General features: G+C 43.5%; 1 protein-coding gene across 1 annotated transcript; it reads left to right on the forward strand.

The window, feature by feature from the left end:
• Positions 1-367: 367 nt before the first annotated feature.
• On the forward strand, positions 368-10,914 carry ism2b (isthmin 2b). The gene is made up of 6 exons (XM_063496102.1): positions 368-1,025; positions 4,528-4,779; positions 5,657-5,984; positions 7,809-7,946; positions 8,066-8,134; positions 8,360-10,914. The coding sequence occupies exons 1-6, from the start codon at positions 915-917 to the stop codon at positions 8,875-8,877; spliced, it is 1,416 nt and encodes a 471-aa protein (XP_063352172.1). The 5' UTR covers positions 368-914; the 3' UTR covers positions 8,878-10,914.
• The last annotated feature ends 306 nt before the right edge of the window (positions 10,915-11,220 follow it).

The raw sequence follows: 11,220 nt of genomic DNA on the forward strand, positions 1-11,220 counted from the left end.
ATTAATGTCTGTGTCTTTATCAGGAGGATAAGCTGTAACATTTATGAAAATACAAAAAAAAAAACAATTATTGCCGGGCCTTATATTTGACACTCCTCCCTTAAGCCATTGGTATTCGAGATTGAAGACTTTTCCCAGTAACACGTGAGAGCATGTCCGCCTTGTGGCTTGCTGTCTGCAACGCAAACTAAACCTTACCATGTACCTCAGTGCCCAGCGCACCCACCCTCCGCACAGCTGTGAGCAATGAGCATCCTGCCCCCTCCTCCCTCAGCATCAACCCCCCTGAATGCGTGCGTAAAAGGAAAGTTTACCGAAACCGGTTGGCTGGGCGGTGCGCGCGCACACCCTCTCTAGAGCCGGTGGATGAACTTCAGCTGGATAATGGATGAACGCATCAGACAGACAGCTAGCAAAATGCACAGCGTACTATGAACTCCAGATGTCAATGTATTGGAAGTGAGCACCCGCCCACGACGAGTGAGTCACACTCTGAAGTAGCTGAATAAGTGAGCGACAGTGCGGACGGGGAGTTTCTGCGTGGGGTATTTAACTTCGTTCTGTTACTTAAAGCTCCTCCGTCCCGCGGTGTTTATGGAGAAGCGCAGCATCGAGCTCGAGCCGCCACACGGACTGACAGTTGCTGCGCGAGGCGCTGGTGTCAGGAATGGATAGCGCGCGGGATACCTGCGGACGCTCGTGCGCATCTTATTAAAGTTGCGACACTTCTTGATAGACGAGGCTGAAAACTTTTATATGTCCTGAGCCAAAAGTCGGAGAGAAGAAAACACGAAAAGGACACAAGCGCTTTTTGTGTGGTTGTTGTAAAGCTGTAATCTAACCTAAAACACACAGTGCACAGTGAAGCACTTTTACCGCCTTTAAGCTTCACGGGAAGCTTTGAAGTGGAGAAGATGAGTCAAGAGGTCCCGAGAAGATTTCAGATGCTGGTTGTGCTCTGGTCAATACTTCTTGTGAGTGTGGTGACAGGGTTACCTACCAGACGCAAGAATATTGCCCACAAAGTAAGTTCTCTTCTCCATTTTTTCCTTTTTCTTTTCCCTTTGTGTGTGTTGGCTTTTTTGTGGCGTAGAGTTTAGCAACAAGTTAGAAAAAGCCATAAATCACACTTGCCACTGACAGGCAATTAGCTAATGCTTTGAAGTTTTTGCTGATGGTTGTAAAATGTCTCCTGAGTGCTGTTCCTTTTATTACTACAATAGCTTATAAAATTGTACCAACATAATTTTAAAACTAAAGCACAATAAAATATCAGAAAGTTAGTGCTTAGCTTTAATTTCCCATTCAGCCTCTTGGTAATATAACTGCTTGGTGCAAATTATTTAAGTTATTCACTTTGTTTGCAACATTTAAAACTTATGTTGTGCATTTGTTTGTAATTTTGTTTGCTGAAATTTAAAAATCACAAACACCTTAATGAAATGTGCTCACCCTCTTTTTCCAGTCATTCTTTAATCAACTAAATGGGTTGAAATGAGAATTTCCACATTAGAAATTTGTTGCCTTCTTTTGTTCCACTGCTCTCTCCATGTATAGTAAGGTTTGCCATCTCTGGGCATTCACTCTGCTATCATAAATCCAAACTATCTGCACACACGCACACACACACACTGTGCGGTGTGTCAAAGGGGAATGTTTGTGTTACACATGGACATATTTGGATATCAAAGTCCGCTTGTGTGTGTTTGTGTCAGGGTTCAGTTTTTGCCTTTGAACTCTCTCCTTCTTGTGTGGCCTCCCATGGATGCCCTATTGGGACTTTCTCTCTCTCTCATCATCTGCCTGATTGATGTCAAAGCAAAAAGACACAAGGAGGGACTCATTAGTGACAAGAAGAAAATAAAAATCTTACTGTGGCTGCTGTGACTGCTCATTTCATTCACCAAAAAGCCAAATGTTGGCGACTCTCTCTGCCTGTGACCCCCCTGCATGTGTGAGTGGTGGATGAAGAGGGGAGATTAGCAGAGGAAGACTGCGGGAGGAGGAGGACAAGCTCAGTATGGGTTAGGGTGCCCAGTAAGAAGATGCTTATGTAACCAGAGAAAGGGAAGCCTTAGGCATCTCTCACACTGGAGCTCAGGTCAAGTGTCATTCATCTGATTGTTTACGTTGGCTCTTTTTTGTGTTAATGTGGAATTTCCTGTTTTTGCCTTTACCCCCATGCCTCGGTGGAGAATAGAGGGAGGGGCGTTGTGTTGAAGTGGCCTCTTTTTCAGATACTGGGACCTGTTTGCCCTCTTCTGCTTTGTACCCCCACTACACATACCAGCTTCCACTACCTCACCCTGATTCTACCAGGCATGCATTTGTTGTCCTCTTTCCATTTACACAAAGATGGTGATCAAAGAGAGTCCATAGTTTATTGTTCTTCTGTAATGGTTTGGAAACAGCCAAGTGCAGGACCCTTTGATATCTGCGGGCGCATAAATCAGGGCTGCCATACTGCATACCCCCCTCCCCCAAACCCCAACCGGATCTTGTCCCTACCCCTCTACTCTGGCTCACCCCATCCAGTCTCCGGACCTCCTCTCCCTAACCTAAATGTGTGTCAGCAGCAGCAGTAGCAGTGACAGTAGCCCAACATTCAGTCTTTCCGGGCACTTAAAAGCAGGACGCTGCGGTTTGCCAAAAGGGTGTATTGTCAGGCTGTTTCAAGAAGAAAATCCAGTCCCCAGGCCAGAGCCGAGTACCCCCGGTGCATCATGCAGTGTCCCTGTTAAAACGCACTGCATGCCATCAGCCATGATGCCTTTGATCAGAAGGAGCCCCACTACCAAGAGGAGGAGATCACGATCCGAGAGAATGAGGGGGAGGACAAAAGGAGGAGGAGGAGAGTGATATACAGGGCGAAAGAATACAGGATCCAGATGTGTAACAGGACGAGATGAGGAGGGTGTGAAAGTATGCGGTCTCTTTCATGACTCTGGACTTGAAATTTTGTTTGTGTTTGGTTTGTGTAAGCCCGTTATGACCTGTATGGACTAAGGTCAGGTACAGGGACAAACGCAGCAACGTGGTGGTGAATTTTTACCAGTGAAATCTCACATCAGACATGAGATGTAATGTTGAAGATGCGGAATCATAAGATCTGTGTGTGGGGGGTGTTGTGTTGAACATTAAATGTTCATCTAAAAATTCTAAAATCCAGTAAACATAACTGTTTTGCATTAGTAATATAAATACAACTGTAGTGTTACTCACCGCTACTTATATTCTTACAATTAATGTTAAAATTCTTGCTAAAAAAATGTGCATCATCGCTATTTTCAGTCAACTTTTGGTGTCATTTCTTGCGAGAAATGTGGCAAATAGTGCAAAGAAAACACCTAAATGTTTCCAGAAAAAAGTATCTGTTTGTCACCACCAGCTTACACATATTTGAGGAGGGCTCACCTTTATCCATCATTTATCATCCCCGACAGGCGCCGCCTCCTAACCAGCTTTATGTGTTCACATTCTTGGATTTGACTGACTATATAAGTTCTTTATGGGATGATCACAGGCGGTCCCTGAAAATCTGCCCTGTTCTCGAGGCCATAACCATAAATCATGAACTGACTGGTCATTCATTAAAGCGTTTCTTCTGCTCTTTAGCCCACCGACTGCCACTGTTGTGCTGAGCGTACCACAAACTGGCACAGGTCCAATCTGAAATTCTTGTCAAATCATATGTTTGGGCCAGTTAGCTCTTTCACAGGATGACAAAAACATGAACGAATGGCAGACAAGGGTTCATTAGGGGTTTTTGTTTTTTTTCTCTTTACCAGTGGCTGTCATGAAACAGTCATGTGTCCTATTAGATTTAAAACAGACTAAGCAAAAAAACAGCATCACATTTTAGAGACTACATTCTACATTTGGTACATGTTTCCGCAACTACCCACTATTATAATGTCACCACTAATCACCATTAATCTCGGAGATCAGCGATTCTTCCTGCCGGCCTTCCTTCTTAGTAACTGTAAAACCTGAAAGGTCAAATTAAGCAGTGGCAGTAGCGGCGGCAGCACAGCAGGTTCAGACACACTCGCATCAGCCCAGGGGTCCCACGCCTCCCAGGCCCTCTCATTAAAGCTAAAAGCGGATCTCTCTCTGGCACAGGACCCTCTTTGTCCACGGCCTGGATGGCATGACTGTTGTGGGAAAAAAAAAAGAAAATGAACCGAAGGCTGGGTGATGACTTGGCTGGTTAGTGGATGCCCAGGGGCCTTTTGGAATTGCTGACCAAGCTGCAAAGCAGTGGATGGTGTAAAGGCTTTCTTCCTGAAAACTGAACACTAATTGTTTTTAGACCCTTCAGTAAGCCACTATTAATAATAGATCTTTCTTTCTGCAACCAGCCCTTAAGCAGCAGACACTGGTGGTGTCTGCAAACTTTGTCACCTTGCAAGCAGAATCGCACCTTAAGAGTTTTTCTGTCAAGTGTTCTTTTGGTTAGTTTCTTAAATTATTCCAGTAGATAACTTGTGCTCACTGTAACCTGCATTTACCTGTTCTTTCCGTCAGGCTCATGGCCAGTCAATTCGTAGTGGTGGTGTCCAGTTTGCCTCTGAGGCTTTGGAGCAGCAGAACCAGGTTCAGAGTCTGCTGCCTGAGCCCCACAGCCACCAGAGGAGGTGGTCTCACCCCCAGCACCGCTCCCTTGGTGTTCTTCCACAACCTGAGCCTGAGGAGGAGACCAAACCTTTTATACTGGATCTGAAGAACTTTCCAGACCTGGCCAATGCTGACATTAACTCACAGAACCCCAACATACAGGTTAGTAGGGACAAGGGAGTCACGTGATATTACCTCTATGTTATATGTCTAGAGGCTAAAAGGAAACCCTTTAATGTCTACAACAAACAGATGAAGACACAGATTTAGTCTTTTCTATGATCTCTGCAGGCACTTATCTTCTCCAGTTTGGTCAGAGTATTCAGAATGCGAGACATGGTTTTACCGATCTTCTGTACATCAATATAAGTACAGAGACATTTGATTTCCGAGGAAATTTTATGTAACATAGACCTACAAGACCTACCCTAGGCCGAGGATAACAGCAAGAATATACCCAGCTATACTGAAATGACCATAGTACTCGATCTTCAAGCTACTTTCTAACTATTCATTTTACAACAATTACAGAAACATAGCTTTTCTCTTTAGTCTCACTGCTGTCTGGTCTTTACATCAGCTGAAGTGGGCCCTTGGAAGTACTGTGAATCTAGGATGAGTCATATCGAGGTAATGAGAGGTAGTTATCCAGAATAAAGGTTCGCATTCTCTCCCTGAGAGGATCGTTTAGTTGACTGAGTGCTCATGCTCACGTCTGACTGGCCTACTTAGATCCGGAGAGCGGGTTTCCTGACTAAAATACCCTTCCAAGGATTTGACATGGTTGATTTCTTAAGAAGAGTTGTAAGTCAAGCACTAAAGCTGCAAAAAGTATATGCTGTACTTTTTTATAACCGCAAAAGCAGATTTATTGTAGCGATATTGAACATTTCAGATGGATAATATTTGATTATCTTTCATTGACTCCAAATAATTCGTTTAAGCGTTGTTCATGCTGTCCACAGTGATATCAGTGATACTGGTGAATGTGTTTGTGCCTTCTGTCTGATGAACAGGGACCCTCTCTTAATTTACACAGGTGACCATTGAAGTAGTCGATGATCCTCAAATGGAAGTGGAGATGGACCTTGCCAAGGAAAAAGATTGGCTACCTTCCTCTTCCTCCTCTCCCTCATCCACAGTAGATTTGCTCGGAGGCAAGAAGCTTTTCTGGCCCCTGTTTTGGAGTTACACCGATTCCAGCGAGGACAGCAACAGCCGGTCGGGCATGGAGGAAACTGGCGAAGAAGAGGAGGAGGAAGATTACTCTTTGGATTACGGTAGTGAGGAGCCCTTACCCAGCGGAGTAGGCGGAGACTATGATACTCGCTGGAACGAAGGCTGGGATCCAATGCAGAGTTACTATGGTAGGCTTTGCCAAGTGGTACACTCTCTGTGTGTAACTAAGGCCGTATAAACACAACTGTTTCTGTTTCCCAAAGGAAAAAAAGGCTTAAAAAAGGAACCTTTGGACACTAAATAGCTCAGTAAATCATATTGAAAGCGATGAAGATGGTCCTGAAGTAGAGCTGGAGAAAGAAGTGTAGCTTAGAAAGTAGTCACAGTCACAGAGATCCAAACAATGCTAGCAAGTGAGGCTGCATGAGCACTTGAATATGAGGACATTGTGGGTTATGGGTACTTTGAAGTTGACACTGGTTGTGCTGGTCGCAGAGGCCTGCCTTTTGAAGATGGGTCTGATGCTTTTGCTAATGGCAGCGTGAGGCCGGCACTGTTCCCTGGGACAAAACAGCCCTCTGCTTGTAGACAATTAGAGGGCAGATTGGGAACAGAGAATGACAGCGGCCATTTGTCCGGGCCTTTCATCCTTCCCCGGGACCCCTCGGGCCCCCCTCAGACCCTGATGGTCCTCAGTACCCTCGGCGGCTTGGCCTTTTGAGCGAGTTCAAGAATTTCGGGGGGCTTTAAAGGATCCACATAACTAGTGTTGTGTCTCAGCTTGCACAGACAACTTGTTCAGTTGTAAAAATAGTAAATAGTGCGAGATGAGAAGAGGTCAGATTTGTACAGTGAATGAAAAGCAAATTAATTCAGTGCACAGCCATAGACTCACCACAGCATGAAAGTTTTAGTCGTCAAAGGTTTTCCCATAGATACAAATTTGTGCACAATTAATCTATTTGTGTTTTTGAACAGTTATGAAGGTTGACGCTGCACAAAACTCCTCTGTTTTATTGTAATGCAGTAGCAGGTGCTTAAAACTAGGTTTTACTGTAACGCTTTTCCTCTATCCTTTATATCGGTATATAGGCTCCATCTGTTTAACTGTTGTGCGTATAGACGAGCGAGCAAAGGCAACAATGCCTATAAAGTGGTCACATCTAAAGGCTTGGTGAACATAAATCAAGGATGTCTGCCTTAGCTTCTTCTATAATTAAGACTCTCCTGAGACCTCATTCCTGTATGGCCACATGGCGAGTTGGCAGCGCCCACAAAGTAAAATTGGGTGCTCGCTACACCCAAGCTGGTATTTCTGCACCCACCTCGCCTTTAATCAAGAATGACTTGTTTTCAGTGTTATTAACACCACAAGGAAGCATGGCGCGGAGGCGGACAGCCACAGCACAGCTTTTCTCTCTCTAATTTTACTGAAGCCTTCTTAAAAAGAACATGGGTTTGCATGGGAAAGGTTAGACCAGGAGAAAATTGGACTGAGGCAGTCAGGAAGGTTTGAAAGCTCATTTTGGATTAGCCTGTCGAAGTGCGTGTTTAGTTCATAGCAACACAAAACTGTGTTATTGTATTTTGCCGGTTCTTCCTCTTGTGCTTGTAATTATTTATCAACACTTCGAAGCTGCTTCCAATTAGCTCCACCTATTACAAAAGGAAGGTGCAGAGCTGCTATTCTAATCTTCTCATCACCTCTCGTAATCTCTACGACACTTTTCCCATTGTGTAAATTCTGTTGTGCTTTAATCTTAATAGGCTTTTTCTTGTTTGTGTGGAATAGGTTTTGATCAGTAGGAAATGAGTCACAAAAACTTAATCTGAGTTCACAGAAAATGCTTACATATTCAGTCTCTGATGCTCTGATGAAAGCCACAAGGCTGAAACACGTTTGCATGTTTGTGTGCATAAGAGCAAATAAATGAGTGAAGTTAAAATCTGTTAAGCACTACTTGTGTACCTTTGGGTTCCTGACACTGATGTTTACATTTTCTCTTCCACAGAGAAAGACATAGATGATTGGACACCCTGGTCTCCCTGTTCAGTGACATGTGGACATGGTGAGAGGAAGAGGACCAAGTCCTGTGGGTACTCCTGTACTCTGACAGAAGCTTCTAAATGTGACCTGGAGCCCTGCCCGGGTAATATTTTACTTCCAAGCATATTTTACTTGAACACCTGCATTAAATGATTCAGATTTTTATTCAGATTTTCTAGGCTTTTTTTTCACTAATCAGCTAATCTATCACTCTCTATGTAGGTGATGTCAACACTGTGGTAGAGCCTTTTCCTTTCGAAATGGAAAATGGCACAGAGCCTTTTGGAACAGGTGAGTGTTTATTCGGGAAGTTTTCCATAACCGTAAAAAAGGTTTCTCAATCAGATATATACTGGAACTGTGTATCTAGATTGGGCTTACTCAGCGGTGTAATGCAGATGTATACAAATGCAGGTATAGGATTCAGACTTGACTCCATGGTGTCTGTTCATTCATCTGTTCATGCTCTCAGCAGTGGCAAAGATTAATGCGGTGTTGCTGTCTTCTTTCCAACAGATGTAGACAGCTGTGAGAAATGGCTCAATTGTAAGAGTGAGTTCCTGCAGAGGTACCTCCATCAGGTTTTGTCTGAGCTGCCCAACTGCCCCTGCTCCTACCCTTTCGAAGCCGCGTACACTGTGGTCAGCGTCTATGATGACGCTCACGGACGGCCGTTCCGCTGGCACGATGCCAGCGGCCCCAAGGAGCGCCTGGACATCTACAAGCCTTCAGCGCGCAGCTGCATCCGCTCGGCACTTTCCAGTGACTCGACTACCCTTGCGGCACAGCACTGTTGTTACGACGACCGCGGGAGGCTGATCACACGAGGAAAAGGCGCAGGCACGCCGAACCTGATTAGCACCGAGTTTTCGCCCGAGCTGCACTTCAAAGTGGATGTGCTGCCTTGGATTCTGTGCAAGGGAGACTGGAGTCGCTTCCATGCGGTGCGGCCACCCAACAATGGACTGAGTTGCCCAGAAAACCCCCATGAGGATGTGTTCATGAATGAACTCGAAGAGGCCAGGGAGTACTGAAGGACCACAGCCAAAACTACCACTTCACTCAGAGAGTCAGGGGGCCCAAACCTAATTTGAGGGGAGGTAGCCTACCTTAAAAGTCATGAAATATTACATCAAAGCCACCTATAAATAATTAAATAGACATGACTTGAAGGAAATCTACAGGTTAGGAGTTTTGCGGAGGTTTAGGAATATTGGTGAAGTCTGGTTTCCTCAAGTTAGGATTTGGCACAGTATCCTTATATCGGCCTCAACCAAGCTGAACTAAAACAAAAAATACATTGTTGTCTCATCACTTGCCAACCTGTTACACATCTGGCATGACACCAAGCTCTTTCTCTTTATATTCAGTACTCTCTCCTGGGTGTGTGTAAGCATGATGTCTGCCTACTGGCTTTTTTGATGCTATCTTTGAGCGCTTGTGATTGACAACACCAACATTAAGAAAACATCCTGATCATGCTTATTGTAGATTTTACATGAGGAAATATAATGAATATGAGCTTGATTGATTGATGGAACAAGCACATGGCTTGTACAGTCCAGGTGATAACTAACTATGCTGCTACAGTATAAAATCCTTCAGGTTTTACAAAGGCATTATAAAGTGGAACAAGACATTAGTTTCACAGGACACATTCATTCAGCCAGTCCTCTGAGTTATTTAACTGTAGTAGGAGGTTATTGAGAAATTTGAGGTCTCAGCCAGACAACTAAGCTAAAAGGATTTGGAACATTCATTTGCAAATGCTTAGTTTGCTAGAGAGAATTATGCTATTAGTCTTCAGGTAGAAATTATAAAAGAACAGAACATTTGATTTCAAATGCTATTTTACACCGATTGATTTCAAGTGTTTCCACACATTTTCTTTCATTGCCAGGAAGTATATGTGATCTGGGTGCCAAAGAGATAAAACAAAAGTCTGACTGTTGGTGCCTGTGTAAATCCCACCTCCGTATCTCCACGCAATGTGGGGAAAACATTACGTTCTTTTAGATTGTGTCTCTGCTATCTTCTCAGGGGGGGACTAGCTGACCATCACAACAAATTTGCTCATTTACCTCGACAGCAGAGCACTATTGGATCTTGTACAGTCTTGTGGGTAAAGATTAGTAGAAGCGTGTTGGGTGTGTAATCAATAATTGCTGAACAGATGATGCATTAGTGCAGTTGGAGTCCTTTGATCCCTGTTGTTGATGAATTGTGTGGTTTGTTGTTTAAGGTCTTTGAGTTTATGTACAGTGCTTGATTGGATAGAAAGGACATTGCTTCTCAAATAAACATCCCTGAGAGGTCATTCAGGTAGCGACCCATAAACAGGCTGACGCAGGATACTGGTAATAGTCTCTTACCGTTATTTGGTGTATGTTCATAGGTGTCGCTTGTGAGACTGATAAACCGACTGTTTAACCGCTCTCAGAATATATTTTGGCTTTGTAGCTACAGAGGTTTTTAAACACTGCACATCACTTAAACAATCCTCATTCCTATAACAGCCTATCAAAATGACCTCATGTGCCACTTGTCCTTTCTATCCAGTCTAATTCTATGGATGTCTGCTCCAAACCTTTATCTTTTCAGGAAGTCTGCATCCAGATGCATTTTTGCAATCGTGCATTTGCATTTTGGTATCACCAATTCTAAAGAAAAGGCACTTTACTTTTGCCATTTGTTGATGAGAGTGTTATTGTGAAGGGAAACTCGCCAGAAATGCTGCATTGTTATATGAAGGTGCATATATACGTATAACTGTTCTGTTGAGAAAAGCATGACCTTTTTGTGACTTCTGAATCTAGTATTACATATATGGTGTTGTACAGTATTTATTTGTCTGTTCTTGTTTTTTAAGTTTGCTGAAGCTTTGAAATGACTCTACTCTCATCATGGTGCACTAGTAAGACTGAATAATGAAGGCACCCATTAACTAAAGGGAAACCTCCTGCCTCATATCACTACATGAAACAACAACAGGTGTCTGTGTTTTATTCTGTTCTACTGCAGTACTCTATAAATATGTTGCAATTATACTGAAGAAATATATATATAAAGACCTTGCATTCATCATCTGACTCTTGTGGTGTTTCTTTTTCCACTCTTTAGGTACTGTGTAGTAGAGCCAAGCTGAATGCTTTAAAAACATGAGCAGCCTGAGACTGCACGCCTCCGCCAAGGCTGAAATTTCCCTCAACAACATGCATGGCAAACTTACACTGGCTTCCCATTAAATTTAGAATTGATTTTAAAGTTTTATTGCTTACTTACAAAATTCTAAATAATATGGCACCTGATTACCTAGCTGATCTTCTCTGCCCGTATAGCCCCATAAGAGCACTAAGATCATCAGACCAACTGCTCTT

This window comes from Pelmatolapia mariae, linkage group LG15 (assembly GCF_036321145.2).
Source record: "Pelmatolapia mariae isolate MD_Pm_ZW linkage group LG15, Pm_UMD_F_2, whole genome shotgun sequence".
NCBI lineage: Eukaryota > Metazoa > Chordata > Actinopteri > Cichliformes > Cichlidae > Pelmatolapia > Pelmatolapia mariae.

Excerpts from the sequence above, each read along its gene's own strand:
- ism2b (XM_063496102.1), top strand. The coding sequence starts at position 915 with ATGAGTCAAGAGGTCCCGAGAAGATTTCAGATGCTGGTTGTGCTCTGG. Across the intron at positions 1,026-4,527 it reads GCAAGAATATTGCCCACAAA|GCTCATGGCCAGTCAATTCG; the intron begins GTAAGTTCTCTT and ends TCTTTCCGTCAG. Across the intron at positions 4,780-5,656 it reads CACAGAACCCCAACATACAG|GTGACCATTGAAGTAGTCGA; the intron begins GTTAGTAGGGAC and ends TAATTTACACAG.